The sequence below is a fragment of the Oncorhynchus mykiss genome, chromosome 30, assembly GCF_057628025.1.
Source record: "Oncorhynchus mykiss isolate SJ-2025 chromosome 30, ASM5762802v1, whole genome shotgun sequence".
NCBI classification, from domain to species: Eukaryota; Metazoa; Chordata; class Actinopteri; order Salmoniformes; family Salmonidae; genus Oncorhynchus; species Oncorhynchus mykiss.
This window is the reverse complement of record NC_143051.1, coordinates 29,376,539-29,395,157: the sequence shown is the minus strand read 5'-3', so window position 1 is coordinate 29,395,157 and position 18,619 is coordinate 29,376,539. Positions and strand designations below refer to the sequence as shown.

The window sequence follows — 18,619 nt, the reverse complement described above, 5'->3', positions numbered from 1 at the left end:
TGAAGTATGAAAAATATTTGCTTTCATAAAGTCATCTCCCAACTGCTGCTTGATGTTTGGTGATAATGCTAACCTTTGAAATGTTCACCAGCATTGTTGAAGTTTGGGATATGTCTTCATCTGCGTACGTTTCTGAAATGCGACTTGCAGTTATTTTTTAAATAGAGTAAATACACGCAGCCAAATGTAGCTGGACAAATAAGATAAGGAGAGTACTTTAAGTGTTTCTGCCTCTACATTTGCTTTTTTTCCATGACTCACACATAGGGTAGAAGGACATTCTTATTCACAGACTCGTATACTAAAAAGAAAACATCACCCAGACATTTAAAGTTTAATAAATCACTACTACCTGCAATTACGTGATTTGACTGGCTGTATTAGCCTACATATTTCAACATGCATTTCAGGCGCTTAAAAGCTTTCGCGCACGCCTCCAACCAAAATGACTCGGTCTTCCTCCATTGTGTTTGCTCCCCCATCCACATATTCAAACACGGTTAATGTCAAGCCGTAATGATTTCCTGCTTTTGTCCTGTCTGATTCACTATGTAATACTTCGCTTTTGGTGTGGAAAACTGATTTCAATGAAAACAGGAGGAACAGGCTCATGGTCGCCTGATTCTGAAAATGTTAGCCAGGCTCTGAGTCCACTCAAGTCTCTTGGGGGGAGTTATGATGTAGTTCTGTATTATGTTTCGCAGAGGATAGGTTTTATAGTAGAGCATTAGAGCGAGACATAGACCTTTAAGAAGGGGAAAGGGGATACCTAGTCAGTTGCACAACTGAATGCATTCAACCGAAATTTGTCCAACACATTTAACCCAACCTCTGAATCAGAGGTGCGGGGGGCTGCCTTAATCGACATCCATGTCATCGGTGCCCAGGGACTAGTTGTTGTGGGGTTTAACTGCATTGCTCAAGGAAATATAATGACATCGGGATGCCATTGTGGACATTTTGTAGCAAAGGGCCTCAAGTGTGTGCAGAGATTACACATTTGGTGAGACAGTGCTGTCCATTCTAAAAGTTTAAAGTATCTTTAATGCAAGTGAGTTGTAGTGTGTGCATGCGTGTGTGGCAGCCAGTGTCAGCACAGTGGGTAGTTTGATTTGCACCCTGATCGATGGTCCTCTATTTGCACCTAATCATACGCAATTTGTTTCCATAAGACAGAGATGACACAGATTCTCTCATAAGACTAGAAGAGCCTTATGTGTTTCAGCCATAAGGGATTCCTTCCTGAGCATGAGTAAATTTAGTTTTGATCAGTCATGGAAATAAAAGTGCTGAAAACATGTCGGCTCACTATTTAAAAAGAAGATGGAGAACAAACAATAAGATGAAAAATATAGCTTTGGCGCCGGTACAGCTGACTAGCGCCGTCTAACACTACCAAGCAACAACAACAAAAAATTATACTTGGAGTCAAAGTAATTTATATTGTCCAAAATAATATTGCTATCTGTAAGTGTATTGATTCCCCCCTCCCATCACTACCCAGAGGGCAAAACTGCCATTTCTGTCTTTAATGAGATCATGTCAACCAGTTTTGACTGTTGCAGTACCTGGAGGGTGAAGCCAGGAGGCCATCACAAGCTTCCAGTGTTAGGCTATATCAGACATCTGATATTATCAAGATGCATATAGGCTTCATGACTGTGACCTAATAAAATGACACGATACGTAAGACCAGAGCCGTCTCATCAGTACTCAATTATCAACTTTTATTTTTATCAGCTTCATTATAAATCGTAACTTCCTTAACAAACCGTGAATTGTTGGTTGGTGGATTGATTCTGACAATCAACCTCTTATCACCAGAGGAATGCAGATCCAAGAGTGCTGAGTTTCTGGTAAATGGCCCCTTGCCACGAGAGCAGCATTCCAAGTTTCAACATATGAGTAATGAGTTAACACATGAGTTATTGTTTAAACTACCCTGTCATTTTAGTTGTGTTAGTTACATAGTTAAAGTAGTTGTGCATAGTTACAAGTAATCAATTAATATAGTGTTGCTGTGCTCGTTAACCTTTTAATTCAACACACAAACAACATTTGTATCAATTGACACTAGATTTCCATCCAATTGGTGACCAGATTTTCATGTTAATTTTTTTAGTTTTTTGCATACATTTTTTTTCTAGCGTTTTCCCATCGGAGATGTTTCCATCAAATTTACTTGTTACGGATTAAAGCCTATGCGTGATGACGTAGTGTGCATAAAAATACCTTTTGCGGTTAAATTACCATTTACCAATAAAAAATACAAATAAAAAAGCAGGGTAAATGTGTTTCCATCACATTTTCAACTCTACTGATGGTTTTGTCACACAAATGGCGTTTATATAGCGAATGTGCTCACTCTGGTGTTGGCATGTACGCTCTAGCCAACAGGTCTTAGATACAGTGCAGGTATAGCCTACATGAGATTATTGACAGAAGAGCAAGATTATTTTTACTTGTCAAACTGCAGCCAAGCATCTATCATCGTGTCACCAGAATAAGACCCTCGATTTAGAAAGGAGCATCAAACTCATCACCGTGCAGGCCTCCCTAGTGGCGCAGTGGCCTAAGGCACTGCATCGGAGTGTTGCGTCACTACAGCCTGGGAGTCCCATAGGGCGGCGCACAATTGGCCCGGTTAGGGGAGGTTTTGGCCGGGGGGGGGGGGGGTTTACTTGGCTCATATCGCTCTAGCGACTCCTTGTGGCGGGCCGGGCGCCTGCATGCTGACCCTCGGTCGTCAGTTGAACGGTGTTTCCGCCGACACATTGGTGCAGCTGGCTTCCGGGTTAAGCGGGCCGGTGTTAAGAAGCAGTGTGGCTTGGAGGGTCATGCTTTGGAGGGCGCATGGCTCGACCTTTGCCTCTCCTGAGCCCAAACCCATTGAGGAGTTGCAGCGATGAGACAAGATCGTAATTGGATATCATGAAATTGTGTCGAAAAGAGGGTAAAATTGCAAAAATTACAAAGTAAATCGCTGTGCACTTTTACCGCCCTGTGAAGTTAATCGTAACTTTTTTCACCTGTAGCCTAATAAGCTGCATGCTTTCCCAAGTCAAAGTGGGAGGGCAACACAACCTATGATTACATGACTCCAAGTTTACTTTGATATGATGGTGATTTTATCAACATTTGCACATAAAATCGTTTCCACCGCCATTTCTTGCATAATTAATTTTACAGACACAAAGATCCCACATTGGCCAGTACGTCATTGTAAATAAGAATTTGTTCTTAATTGACTCGCCTGGATAAATAAAGGTTAAATCCAAAAAAAATATTGTGTATTTTGTTTTGTGAACATTTGGAAAGTTTACGGACAAATTTGCTGTTTCCATCAGGCCTGTCGTTATGTTTTTTTTTAACTGACGTACTTTACTCACTTAAAAGGTTGGATGAAACCTCGTTAGTGACAGCATTGAAATCTTAAAGGTTGGCCCATATATGAGTTGTCATTTTTATGTAGAAGGCTTTCTTGAGTGGTCTAATCCACTGTAAATGATTAAATGTTGGGAATGTGAGTAAGATGCATTCCTTAGTTGTGATAAATGTGTTACTTCTACGTGGGTTCATATACTTTTGTAATACTAACAGAATAAATGAAGACAGAAGGGTCGAGCCACCCATTCAAATTATTTGTGTTTACAGTAAACAAAGAGATCAGTTGGAGCACCGCAACCTTATGTAACTCATCAACACAACAATGTTCTTGGAAGAACATCTGACAAACATATTCGCCTCACCTATTTAGTATAGCTACTACATACTAGTACTAAATATGATTTTGTAAGGAATCTCTATCAGATCTTTGGGAACATTGCTAGTATGCACTCTTCCAAACAGATTTATCATCAGCTGAATTACATGCCAGTAGTGCATTTGCCTAGTGACCGGTAACAAGATGTTTAATAATAGAATATTTCATTGCATTTGTTGGCAGCTTAGCCCTCTAGACTACACTCTGTCTAGCTAAATTGGTCTGACATTCTGCCTGTGTTTGTTTGTCTGAATATTTTTGTGTTCGTGTGCGCCTTGGGGAGGAGTGGGTGGGTGTTACATGCGAGTGCTTTTTAGATGTAGCATGTTTGTATAGTGTTGTGCACAAACAGTGCCTTCGGAAAGTATTCAGACCCGTTGACTTTTTCCACATTTTGTTACATTACAGCCTTATTTTAAATTTGATTAAATATATTTTTTTCCTCATCAATCTACACACAATACCCCATAATGACACAGCATTTTTTTTTATTTTTATGTATTAACTTTACTCATTACTTTGTTGAAGCACCTTTGGCAGCGATTACAGCCTCAAGTCTTCTTGGGTATGACGCTACAAGCTTGGCACACCTGTATTTGCTCTGTCAGGTTGGATGGGGAGTGTTGCTGCACAGCTATTTTTAGGTGTTTCCAGCGATGTTCGATCAGGTTTAAGTCCGGGCTCCGGCTGTGCCGCTCAAGGACATTCAGAGACTTGTCCCGAAGCCACTCCTGCGTTGTCTTGGCTGTGTACTTAGGGTCGTTGTCTTGTTGGAAGGTGAACCTTCGCCCCAGTCTGAGGTCCTATAAGCTCTGGAGCAGGTTTTCATCAAAGATCTCCATTAATCTTTCCCTTGATCTTGACTAGTCTACCAGTCCCTGCCGCTGAAAAAACATCCCCACACCATGATTCTGCCACCACCATGCTTCACCATACGGATGGGGCCAGGTTTCCTCCAGATGTGACGCTTGGTATTCAGGCCAAAGAGTTCAATCTTGGTTACGTCAGACCAGAGAATCTTGTTTCTCATGGTCTGAGAGTATTTGGGTGCCTTTTGGCAAACTCCAAGCAGGCTGTCATGTGCCTTTAACTGAGGAGTGGCTTCCGCCTGGCCACTCTTACCATAAAGGCCTGATTGGTGGAGTGCTGCAGAGATGGTTGTCCTTCTGGAAGGTTCTCCCATCTCAACAGAGGAACTCTAGAGCTCTTTCAGAGTGATTATCGGGTTCTTGGTCACCTCCCTGACAAAGGCCATTCTCCCCCAAAATTGCTCAGTTTGGCCTGGCGGCCAGCTGTAGGAAGAGTCTTGGTGGTTCCAAAATTCTTCCATTTAAGAATAATGGAGGCCACTGTGTTCTTGGTGACCTTCAATGCTGCAGAAATATTTTGGTACCCTTGCCTAGATCTGAGCCTGTCTCAGAGTTCTACGGACAATTCCTTCGACCTCATGGCTTAGTTTTTGCTCTGACATGCACTGTCAACTGTGGTACCTTATATAGACAGGTGTGCATTTCCAAATCATGTCCAATCAATTGCATTTACCACAGGTGGACTCCAATTAAGTTGTAGAAACATCTCAAGGATGATCAATGGAAACAGGATGCACCTGAACTTAATTTCGAGTCTCATAGCAAAGGGTCTGAATACTTATGTAAATAAGGTATTTCCGCACTCAACAATCTCTAAATCTATATATTAACACCCCCCCCCCCAGGTCTGATTGATGGCTACACAGGTGAACGTGCTGCGCTGGAGGAGCAGGTGCGTCAGAAGGAGGAGCTACAGCTAAGCCTGGAGCAGGAGCTGCAGGTAAGACAGACCCACTCTTCAGTCTACAACCACCATAATCACTGTGTTTTATAACCGTTTAGGGTGACATGCTCTGATGTAATTATGTAATTTCAAGCAGTAATGCCCACTAGGTTAATATTGTCTCAAAACTATCCATGCAGATTTAAAGAAAATGGCGGACAATTATGTTGCAAGTTGTTTCCCATAGGTGCTCTAACTGATTGTCATTGGCTCCTGCAGGTGACGAGCAGCCGCCTACACGAACTGGAGCAGGAGAGGCTGCAGATGCAGGAAGAGCGTGAGATACTGTCACGGCAACAGGACGCCATGAGGGAGCATGCCGGCCCCCGCGAGTTACGTATGTGCCCCACCACTTACTCCTTGTGGATCTGAATGGAACCAAATATACATTTTGACAAACATTCAAGTATTCTACACAGTGAAATAATCGTGAAAAAGTTACTTTCATATCATGTAAAGTGTATTGGATATGCACAGTGCCTATTCCAATACAGATGCTCAAAAACAAGCAGTTGGTGATAATAGAGAACTGTGACTACGTCTTATATGACATCACTACTCCAAAGAGTGGGCAGGGTGAAGTGGGGGGGTCGTATCATTGAAATAGAAATACTGGTATTATGAGAAAAGCCCTTCAGACCATCGCAATTTGACAGTCATTTTATTTCTGTGGGTCCTATGACGAAGATAAAACAGGCCCATGTTCTTTTGCATACAGAAGGTTGGTTTATTTCCTTGATTAGATCTACATTTGACTATTTGTATGACTCATTGTCATCATCACACAGTATGTCAGCTTAGCAGGAGCCACTCATTGTTATTGTGTTACCACTCAATGACGTTGTAACAATTTTTATTCTGTGTTATAAATTCTTGTCATTTTTATTAATGTACTTTGCTAAATTCCTGTAGAAAGGGTGACCATGATGAATTCATGTTGTAATGAAGTTTACAATTGATAACTGTTTTTGATGGAAATCCTCTGGGATAAAACAGAATCCTGGAACATGTGTAACACAAGTACTGCATCTGAAAAGTCTCACCTGCGTCGTGTTCATTAGGCAACAAATATAATTAAGTCGACTGAAACAGGGAGGAACTACCTTGACTTGTCTAATAAGACACACACTGCAAAACATTTTTAGATAGTTTTCTGATTCATTACCTCTATCATGTACTATTTCAAGGTATTCCATAGGTTAAGGAATAATCCATAATGAAATGGCAAGTATTCGACAAGCACATGAATTCAATGTACAGGGGGCCATTTTAGGAACACCTCACGCCGGCTCTCACGTTACAGCATTGGCTCATCCATCCTCTGCCGACACAGCTTTAACCAATACCACCACAGCACATGCAGGGAGGCCCCGCCCTCTCGTTTTCACCTCTCGCTTTCACCTCTCACATCCTTTCTCCTCCAGTCTTCCTCCTTTTTTATGACAAAACAAGTGCATGTTGAAATACTGTGCTTTCTTATTCTTCCTATAGGCCTAGTTGAAGCTGCAGTTGATGCAGCACCTGAAGCAGGTGTGTCCCACATCAGAGCATGGCCAGTCTGTTACTTTTTTGTCTCTAGTCGAGTGGCACTTCACAAATACATACAGTACCAGTCAAAAGTTTGGACACACCTACTCATTCAAGTGTTTTTATTTATTTATAATATTTTCTACATTGTAGGATAATAGTGAAGACATCAACACTAATAAATACCACATATGGAATCATGTAGTAACTAAAACAGTTTTAAACCAATCTAAATATATTTTATAGCCACCCTTTGCTTTGATGACAGCTTTGCACACTCTTGGCATTCTCTCAACCAGCTTCATGAGGAATGTTTTTCCAGCAGTGTTGGAGTTCCCACATATGCTGAGCCCTTGTTGGCTGCTTTTTCTTCACTCTGCGGTCAGACTCATCTCGAACCATCTCAATTGGGTTGAGGTCGGGTGATTTGTGGAGGCCAGGTCTTCTGATGCAGCATGCCATCACTCTCCTTCTTGGTCAAATAGCTCGTACACAGCCTGAAGGTGTGTTGGGTGATTGTCCTGTTGAAAGACAAATTATAGTCCCACTAAGCACAAACCAGATGGGATGTCGTATCGCTGCAGAATGCTGTGGTAGCCATGCTGGTTAAGTGTGCTTTGAATTCTAAATAAATCACAGTGTCACCAGCAAAGCATCATCACACCACCTCCATACTTCACAGTGGGAACCACACATGTGGAGATCATCCGTTCACCTACTCTGCGTCTCACAAAGACACTGCGGTTGGAACCAAAAATCTCACATTTGGACTCATCAGACCAAAGAACAGATTTCCACCGGTCTTATGTCCATTGCTTGTGTTTCTTGGCCCAAGCAAGTCTCTTCTTATTATTGGTGTCCTTTAGTAGTGGGTTCTTTGCAACAAGTCTCCTCTGAACAGTTGATGTTGAGATGTCTGTTATTTCAACTCAGTGAAGCATTTATTAGGGCTGAAATTTCTGAGGCTGGTAACTCTAATGAATTTATCTTCTGCAGCAGCGGTAACTATGGGTGTTCCTTTCCTGTGGCAGTCCTCGTGAGAGCCAGTTTCATCATAGTGCTTGATGTTTCTTGCGACTGCACAAAGTTATTGACATTTTCCGTATTGACTGACCTTCATGTCTTAAAGTAATGATGTACTGTCATTTCTCATTGCTTATTTGAGCTGTTCTTGCCATAATATGGACTTGTTCTTTTACCAAATAGGGCTATCTTCTGTATACCTCCCTACCTTGTCACAACACAACTGATTGACTCAAGCACATTAAGGAAAGAAATTCCACATATTAACTTTTAACAAGGCACGATTCCTGTCAGGAGAATTTAGTTATCGTGTTCTTTACCCAGTCTGCTTGATCAGGATTTGTAGGATACTGATATAAATGAAGACAGACAGAGGCCCAGTCTACAATAGTACAATAGTTAAATGTTTATTCACAGGAACGTTCTCCCTATCATTTCCGGTACATTGGTCTATATACCTCACATTTCGTCATAAATGTCCCTCTCAGATATAAGGGCAATGTAGTTCACAAGTCTTCTCCTACTCACAAATTGTCTGCCACCTGTTAAACAATCTACTACAAGCCCAAGGTCTCTCCCCTCCCTGGGTGGGGACAGAATGTCTTGTAAGGAACACAGTATTCCAGCCGGTCTGACGATAGCTCCATTAGTTTCTAACAAGGAACAGAAAGTCCTTGTTCTAATTCTTGACTAAAACTACACACATTATATTCAGTGTTACGATTATAATAAGATTCATACATTCATACAGTGACAGGGTAGTATTGTCTTTAGTTATATTTCTACGTTAAATGTATATATCATTTAGCCATTATTCATAAAAATCCCATAACAATTCCATATGTGTTATTTCATAGTGTTGATGTCTTCACTATTATTCTACAATGTAGAAAATATCAAAAATAAAGAGAACCCTTGAACGAGTAGGTGTGTCCGAACATTTGACTGGTACTGTATTTTTTTTTAACGCCAGAATCAGCAACTCACAAAAAAAGCTTGGAGCTTGCTTGCTATGGGCTCACTCACTCAATCACTAACCCTTGCTTCCGCTTTTTCTTTTGATTCCCTTTTCTATATCATGGTTTGTCATGTTAATGTCTTATGGGTCAGCGTGAACATTCTCATTTTATTTATGATTGAGCACGATTGAAGGAATCGGATGAACTATATTTTGAGACATTGGTACTGTAAGCATAAGTATTTCCTTATTGGCAATCATCTTTGCTCCTAAATTAAAATCCCTTGATGTAAATGTTCAGAAGAGTTTAGCTCACCCTAACCTTACTTCACATTGTCCATGCTAACATCGTGACAATATCTGCTACCTTTGGAGTAAGATGATTGCTCAATTAGGAATTTGTCCCACCCCTTGCCTGCAAATGCATATGGGGCATGGATATTGCACCATCACAGCACTGTCTACGTCGTTGGTCTGTGGTTTGCACTCTCTTACCTTTTTATCTGTTGTACTAATACAATGGGGTTCGATCTTCTCTGGGGGAAGAAATGTTGGTTGGTTCAATGTTGGTTAAATGATGGCAGTGGGTTACTAAAGGGATATGTTGGGAAGATACTGGGTGTGAGATTCTGTTATATACAGTAGCTACATGATTCTGAAATGGAGGACTGTATTGGTGACATTTTGCTGAAAGCAGCCATCTCAATACTGTAATGCTGTTAAAATGCGTAAAACACAAGTTTAGAAGTTCTGAGACAAAAACAGCTAAATATACTTAGATTTTAAACGAATCGTAAGGCTGACAGGCCTGTAACTGATTTTCGGATTATTGACAGTCCACAACAACTCCATGTCAGCATCCTGTCCTGTTCATTGCTGGAATCAAACCTGTATGTCCAAAATCATTGACTCCTCCCCTCCAAAGCCACCTTATGTGACGCCTTCCGTCCGTCCCTCCCTCCCTTCACCCCAGACCTCCTGGAGGAGACGGAGAAGCTGATGGCTGAGAAGGTAGAGGTGCAGCGGCAGGCGGAGAAGGAGAGCCTGGACCTTCTGCACCAGGTGAAAACACTGGAGGCTGAGCTGGAGGAGCAGATCAACAGGGTCATCGAGCTGGAGCATGCCCGCAAGACTGAGAGCGGCGACCTGCTGCAGCAGATCCAGGCTCTGGAGAAGCAACTGGAGAAGAATCGGAGGTTCCTGGATGTAAGAGATAGAGGGGAGGGAATGGGGAGGATGGATGCATGGCTGTACGGATGGATAGAGATGGGAGAGATGGATGAATGGGGTGGATGGGGGAGGACCATAGGAAGTCTATCGTTTAAAAGAATACAGATTTACATGAATGTTATATGAATGTACACTTTGGTTATTGGGGGTTAGGCAGTGCATAAAGCACTACACTTGATCCATTTATTCATCATCCATGTATTTCTGATTCAATGTATATATAATTTAATTTGATATGTAATGGGTATTTCCCATAGCAACTCTCCTTTAAAGGCTTTGTCTTCATCTCTGAACCCCAGGAGCAGGCTGTTGACCGCGAACACGAGAGGGACGTCTTCCAGCAGGAGATCTTGAATCTGGAGCAGCAGCTGAAGAACAGCCAGAAGCAGCAGCCCGGCTCTGAGCAAAGAAGCAGAGAGGTAACAGTTCAGTTCCGCAATAGCCCCAGCATTGAGCACCGTTGGACCCCACAGGCAGTTTCTCCCTCCTTTTGTTCCCTCACAATGGGAAAGGCAGTAATGTATATGCTCGTCTTGTAAAAATTGACTGTTGTTGCTCTGTACATGAGGGCTCAGTGTCAGCCAGGACAGTGGGGGGGGGTAGAATTGCCTGTGGTTACCCAAATATGATCCCAGACTAGTCAAACTGGAACTGAAGGATAATGGACATAAACTCAGCAAAAAATAACCCTCCCTTTCTCAGGACCCTGTCTTTCAAAGAAAATTCGTAAAAATCCAAATAACTTCACAGGTCTTCATTGTAAAGGGTTTAAACACTGTTTCCCATGCTTGTTCAATTAGCAATAAACAATTAATGAACATGCACCTGTGGAACGGTCGTTTAGACACTAACAGCTTACAGATGGTAGGAAATGAAGGTCACATTTATGAAAACTTAGGACACTAAAGAGGCATTTCTACTGACTCTGAAAAGCACCAAAAGAAAGATGCCGAGGGTCCCTGCTCATCTGCGTGAATGTGCCTTAGGCATTCTGCAAGGAGGAATGAGGATTGCGGATGTGGCCAGGGCAATAAATTGCCATATCTGTACTATGAGACGCCTAAGACAGCGCTACAGGGAGACAGGACGGACAGCTGATCGTCCTCGCAGTGGCAGACCACGTGTAACAAAACCTGCACAACATCAGCTGCCGAGTTACACCAGGAACGCACAATCCCTCCATCAGTGCTCAGACTGTCCGCAATAGGCTGAGAGAGGCTGGACTGAGTGCTTGTAGGCCTGTTGTAAGGCAGGTCCTCACCAGACATCACTGGCAAACAACGTTGCATATGGGCACAAACCCACCGTCGCTGGACCAGACAGGACTGGCACAAAGTTCTCTTCACTGACGAGTCGCGGTTTTGTCTCACCAGGGGTGATGGTCGGATTCGCGTTTATCGTTGAAGGAATGAGCGTTACACCGAGGCCTATACTCTGGAGCGGGATCGATTTGGAGGTGGAGGGTCCGTCATGGTCTGGGGTGGTGTGTCACAGCATCATCGGACTGAGCTTGTTGTCATTCTTGTTGTCATCTCAACGATGTGCGTTATAAGTAAGGCATCCTCCCTCATGTGGTACCCTTCCTGCAGGCTCATCCTGACATGACCCTCCAGCATGACAATGCCACCAGCCATACTGCCCGTTTGGTGAGTGTTCTGCCATGGCCAGCAAAGAGCCCGGATCTCAATTCCATTGAGCACGTCTGGGACTTGTTGGTGAGGGCTAGGGCCATTCACCCCAGAAATGTCCGGTAACTTGCAGGTGCCTTGGAAGAGTGGGGTAACATCTCACAGCAAGAACTTGCAAATCTGGTGCAGTCCACGAGGAGGAGATGCACTGCAGTACTTAATGCAGCTGGTGGCCACACCAGATACTGACTGTTACTTTTGACCCCTCCCCTTTGTTCAGGGACACATTAATCCATTTCTGTTAGTCGCATGTCTGTGGAACTTGTTCAGTTTGTCTGTTGTTGAATCTTATGTTTATACAAATATTTACACATGGTAAGCTTGCTGAAAATAAACGCAGTTGATAGTGAGAGAACGTTACTTTTTTTGCTGAGTTTATATGCTGGATGTGATTTTTTATGATTTTTTGGGGGTGAGGGCTGATTTGTCAATCATCGCCATGGTGATTTGTTTATTAACTGAGGGGGCTGTGGGTATTGTGTGATTTGTAATGCGTTTTGTACAACTAGTATTCTAGGTTTTTTATGGAACATTTTATTGAACATTAATGGTTTTAACAGTGGTCTTGTCCTAAACACTTAAAAAATATATTATCTTTCAAAAAAAGCAGTGTCCATGCGAGAGGTTGTATTGTACTCTCGCACCATGTTGTAGCTAGTAAATGTAATTAGATATTACATTAGGATATTTCTGCTGAGCATCATCATCTGGACCATGGAGGTCTGTCTTTGCATTATAATTGCATCTGCTATCATAACAGCTGTGATATCAAATCAAATTGATTTATATAGCCCTTCGTACATCAGCTGATATCTGTGTGCTGTACAGAAACCCAGCCTAAAACCCCAAACAGCAAGCAATGCAGGTGTAGAAGCACGGTGGCTAGGAAAAACTCCCTAGAACGGCCAAAACCTAGGAAGAAACCTAGAGAGGAACCAGGCTATGTGGGGTGGCCAGTCCTCTTCTGGCTGTGCCGGGTGGAGATTATAACAGAACATGGCCAAGATGTTCAAATGTTCATAAATGACCAGCATGGTCCAATAATAATAAGGCAGAACAGTTGAAACTGGAGCAGCAGCACGGCCAGGTGGACTGGGGACAGCAAGGAGTCATCATGTCAGGTAGTCCTGAGGCATGGTCCTAGGGCTCAGGTCCTCTGAGAGAGAGAAAGAAAGAGAGAAAGAGAGAATTAGAGAGAGCACACTTAAATTCACACAGGACACCGAATAGGACAGGAGAAGTACTCCAGATATAACAAACTGATCCTAGCCCCCCGACACACAAACTACTGCAGCATAAATACTGGAGGCTGAGACAGGAGGGTCAGGAGACACTGTGGCCCCATCCGAGGACACCCCCATATACTGCTTCTCTCTGGTTTACTGTACGTCAACTGAGTTGTTGTGGCTGGTTTCTGCTAAAAGTCATTTGCATCATCATAGCTCCACATCTCTTTGGCATGCTGTGGCAGTGGCTCTCCTTGCTGTTGCCATCAGCTGTGTTTTACATTTGTTACCATACTGTTGTTTGTGTTCAGTCTTTAACTGTATTATAGTGGCATGTGTTGTGGAAATGTAAGTAACAAGTAACTCAGAATGATCAGAATTATTTAAACACCATTATTGATACTGTAAGGGCTTGTTTTCACTAAGCTATATGCAGTTGACAATGTCACAGCAGCCTTTCTCTGCTATCAGAATCATAGAACCATTCCTTCTCCCATCACCTTCTCCTATTAGTCACTGCTATGCTCATTAAAGGCCATTCTCTCTCCCTCTTTCCTCCTCTTCCTCTTTGCTTCTCTTCCTCTTTGCTTCTCTCCCATGGCAGGTGGATCAGCTGACCTCCCAGGTATTGCTATAAGTTGCATTGAAACAGCCTCTCTCTATTAACAAAACTCCATCAGTTGCATGGTAGCAGCCTGTCATTGCAAACCACATTAGAGCCCCCCTCTTTCCCTTCCTCTGCTCTCTTTCTCATTTTCGTCCCGTTGAATATTCCTCTGTCTACCATAGCAGGTGGATCCCAGTGGTGCTAGCGTCATTGAAAAGGACCTTCCATTAAATATCATTAGCTGCACTCAAAACCTCCCTCTTCCCCCCTTTCTCCCTCTTTCCCCTATTCATCTCCCTTTCCCTACCATATAATAGGTGAGGATCATCTGTCCTCATAATATTGCTCCTGTTTACATTATCCTCTCTCCCTCTAGCCCCTAGTGATGGGGGGAAAATTGATAGTTACATATCGCAGTTTTTTTGGGGGGGGGCAATATTTTATCGATACTTTGACGCCAAGTATCGATTAGTAAAAAACACACATTTTTTGCTATGTAGCGTTAGCTGGTGCTGGCCGGCTGTACCTATACCAAAACTCTGGTATGTTTAATCTTATAGCGTGAGCCAACATGTTTCCAGCACTTTTATTTTCATGACTCATCTAAACTAATGTCCTAATGCTCTCTGCCTCTCTGCAGCAGACATTTAGTGAGCAATATGTTTGGAACATAAAATTGCACTAAAATCGCAGTATCGAATCGCAATATATATAAAATCATGACAATCGCAACCAGCCCTACTACCTCCTCTCTTTTCCCCCTCTCTTCAAAATGGCAGGTGGATCAGCTGACCTCCCAGCTACTGTGTTGTTACTACTAGCTAGCCACAGTGATAGACTGAAGCTACAGACTGTACGATCCACACTGAAACCCCTCTTTCCCACCCTCTCCTTTCTCCTCCTCCTCATCCCTCTCCTCTCGCAGGTGGACCAGCTGACCCAGCAGCTGAGGGAGAAGGCGGACTGGTGCAGCGAGCTGCTGCTGGCGTCCGAGCAGCTGCAGCGCGAGGTGGGCGAGCGCAACGAGGAGATTGACAAGCTGGAGGGTCGCATCCGCGAGCTGGAGCAGGCGCTGCTGGCCAGCACCGAGACGGTGAGAGAGAAAAGAGAGATGGGTGGAGAGGAAGGGGGGATGGATGAAGTGGGATAGAGACTGAGAGAACAACAAAGAGAGGAAGATGGGGAAAAAGAGAGGAGGGACAAGTAGAGAAAGAGAGAGTGGGAAAAAGAGGAGTGGGGAGAGGTAAAGGGAGAGAGAGAAAGAGACAGTTCCCCCACTCCTTCCCGCCACTGCTGTTGATGATGCTGTGTTACGACTAGCGACTGCCGAGATTGCTCCCCAGAGGGAGTGTGTTGGGGGGGGGGGGGGTTCTATTTTCCTAGTGGGGACCTAAAATCTCAGTCACCAGAAGGACAAAGGCTATTTTAAGCTTAGTGGTTAGGGTTACTATTAGGGATAGGATTTTCAATGGAAATACATTTTAAGTCCGCACGAGGATAGAAGAACATAACGTGTGTGTGAGAGAGAGAATGATGTGCATGTTAGTGTCAGAATGAGTGTGTGTTCTGGTAGAGTGTGAGTGACAGCGTGAAGCTATATTTGCATATATATGGGTGTATGTGTGCATTGATAAAGGAGACTGAGTGTACCTGCATTACCCGACATCATGGCTGAGAATGTGTGTGCCCATAGTAATGAGTATTGAAACCAATATCACTGTTGGCAGGCTGAAACAGAGCAGTGAAAGAAATGTCCCCATACCTTGCTACTGCCCAGCTGATTAAGTGCATGACATCACAGATACTGTATATGATGTATGGCTGTGTGTGTGTGGCTATCCTGAGATTCGTGTGTATGCTTGTATATATTCTTGCGTGTGATGTGTGTATGTTTGCTTGTGTGTGCATGCGTCGCGCATGACTGGTCGCTAAATAATAACGTATTGTGTGTGCACGTTGCTTGCTTGCATGCATGTCTGTTTCAGGTGGATGATAAGAGGCAGGATGTGTCTGTTTGTGAGCTTGGGGACTCATCACTGGAGGCTCAGCTACAGACTGAAAGAGAGGCTCTGGACAGGAAAGAGAAAGAGGTAATGTATTATTTCTATTGGGGTTTCTTTCTTTCACATGTTTGGAAGGGAATTTCTAAGTAGCCAGTCCAGCACTGTGTCAAAGCAAGCCAGCGAAAACCTTGATTGCTTATCACCTCCCCCAATGATTTACATAAAGTAGACCTTTCCTCTACATGTTGCAACCCTTTGCCCGCCATCTTTCACTTCGCCTCAAATCACGCTCCTTCAATAGCCAATGATGGACACAAGACAGGTCCCACTTAGATTTCAAGTCCCCTGTTCATGTGTCGATGCCCTGGTCCTCAGTTAGATGGATAAGAACACACAACACTCCAGCTTGACTCCCCCCTTTCCCCTCCTCCCTTCCAGATCAGTAACCTGGAGGAGCAGCTGGAGCAGTTCCGGGAGGAGCTGGAGAACAAGAGTGATGAGGTGCAGCAGCTCGACATGCAGCTGGAGATCCAGAGGAAGGAGCTGAGCACCCAGCAGAAAGACCTGGAGACCAAGGACCACCTGCTCCAGGTAATCTGCCAACACAGCTAGGCTAGCATGTACAGTTGAAGTTGGAAGTTTTCATACATCTTAGCCAAAAACAAAATGGCCACAACTTTGGAAGTATGCTTGGGGTCATTGTCCATTTGGAAGACCCATTTGCGACCAAGCTTTAACTTCCTGACCGATGTCTTGAGATAGATGTTGCTTCAATATATCCACATACTTTTCCTACCTCATGATGTCATCTATTTTGTGAAGTGCATCAGTCCCTCCTGCAGCAAAGCACCCCCACAACATGATGCTGCCACCCCCATGCTTCACGGTTGGGATGGTGTTCTTCGGCTCGCAAGCCTCCCCCTTTTACCTCCAAACATAACGATGGTCAATATGGCCAAATAGTTATATTTTTGTTTCATCAGACCAGAGGACATTTCTCCAAAAGGTATGTTTTTTTGTCCCCATGTGCAGTTGAAAACCGTAGTCTGCCTTTTTTATGGCGGTTTTGGAGCAGTGGCTTCTTCCTTGCTGAGCGGCCTTTCAGGTGATGTTGATATTTTACTGTGGGTATAGATACTTATGTACCTGTTTCTTCCAGCATCTTCACAAGGTCCTTTGCTGTTGTTCTGGGATTGATTTGCAATTTTCACACCAAAGTACGTTAATCTCTAGGAGACAGAACGCGTCTCCTTCCTGAGCGGTATGACAGCTGTGTGGTCCCATGCTGTTTATACTTGCATACTATTGTTTGTACAGATGAACGTGATACTTCAGGCGTTTGGAAATTTCTCCCAAGGATGAACCAGACTTGTGGAGGTCTACAATTTTGTTTCTAAGATGTTGTTTTCTTCTTGGCTGATTTCTTTTGATTTTCCCATAATGTCAAGCAAAGAGGCACTGAGTTTGAAGGTAGGCCTTGAAATACATCCACGGGTTCACCTCCAATTGACTCTATTGATGTCAATTAGACTATCAGAAGCTTCTAAAGCCATGACATCATTTTCTGGAATTTTCCAAGCTGTTTAAAGGCACAGTCAATTTAGTGTATGTAAACTTCTGGCCCACTGGAATTGTGATACAGTGAATTATAAATGAAGTAATCTGTCTGTAAACAATTGTTGGAAAAATAACTTGTGTCATGCACAAAGTAGATGTTCTAACCGACTTGCCACTATAGTTTGTTAACAAGAAATTTGTGGAGTGGTTGAAAAACAAGTGTTAATGACTCCAACCTTAGTGTATGTAAACTTCCAACTTCAACTGTAGGTAGCCTTAGCCCCCCCACACAGCTAGGCTAGCATGTAGGTAGCCTTAGCCCCCCACTCAGCTAGGCTAGCATGTAGGTAGGTAGCCTTAGCCCTCCACACAGCTAAGCTAGCATGTAGGCAGCCTTAGCCACCACATAACCAAGCTAGTATGTAGGCAGCCTGGGCCACTACGCTAGGCTAGCATGTAGGTAGCCTGGGCCACAATGCTAGGATAGCATGTTGATAGCTTAGCCACAGCTAGGCTAACATTTAGATATGCCAGACAGTTAGACTAGCAGCAACCAGGTAAAACACAACAAATAGCCACGAAAAAGGCTAACATTTACTATAGGTAATCCTTAATCCAACAAGGTTGACACGTGGTTTCCATCTGCTAAACAAAGCCACATTAGCCAAAGCAACAAATGTGGGACCTGTTAGGCTAATATGGTAGTAGTGATAGGCAGTATCCCCACCCTAAAGATAAACAAATCCCCCATAAATGTTCCTTCCCTATTGTCTTTGTCCCAGTTTATTAAGGGTGATTTTTTTTTGTGTTGAAAGCCAGCAGATTATAATCTCCGAACATATGATACATTTTTGAAGGTGATGGAGGAGAAGGACAGGGAAATAGCCCTTCTTAATGAGCAGATGGCTAAGCTTCAACACACGGAATCAGCCCCTGATAACAAGGTAACCCCATATACATATATGTTACAGACAGACCATTTGATCTTCTGTCCACATATATGAATATCTCTGTGATAGTGGATCAGTGTGTGTGTTGTGTGACAGCCGTTTATTTTATTTTTAATTTTTGTTTGGACTTATCAAAACCTAAAATGGTAGGTTTAGTGGGCCTCCCATCTTGTGATATATGGTTTTTATGTTGGCTTACTAAACATCTGAGAACACTTGGAACACCCTAGAAGTGTCCAACAAATCAGAATTTGTTCCTGGAGTACCGTTGTTAC

The 18,619-nt window shown here is 43.2% G+C and overlaps 1 protein-coding gene across 31 annotated transcripts in view; it reads left to right on the top strand.

Moving 5' to 3' along the window:
- The window catches only part of LOC110488241 (A-kinase anchor protein 9), a 124,850-nt gene that overhangs the window by 91,917 nt on the left and 14,314 nt on the right, over window positions 1–18,619 (top strand). For 14 of the 31 annotated variants that reach the window (XM_090227990.1, XM_090227979.1, XM_090227988.1 and 11 more), the window contains 9 exons: window positions 5,478–5,572; window positions 5,795–5,912; window positions 7,067–7,105; window positions 10,057–10,289; window positions 10,613–10,732; window positions 14,760–14,927; window positions 15,820–15,924; window positions 16,276–16,428; window positions 18,252–18,338. In XM_090227990.1, the coding sequence (XP_090084116.1) occupies window positions 5,478–5,572; window positions 5,795–5,912; window positions 7,067–7,105; window positions 10,057–10,289; window positions 10,613–10,732; window positions 14,760–14,927; window positions 15,820–15,924; window positions 16,276–16,428; window positions 18,252–18,338 (1,118 nt within the window). The remainder of the gene's footprint in view (window positions 1–5,477; window positions 5,573–5,794; window positions 5,913–7,066; window positions 7,106–10,056; window positions 10,290–10,612; window positions 10,733–14,759; window positions 14,928–15,819; window positions 15,925–16,275; window positions 16,429–18,251; window positions 18,339–18,619) is intronic. The other 17 variants (XM_090227995.1, XM_090227982.1, XM_090227993.1 and 14 more) reach the window with 3 other exon arrangements.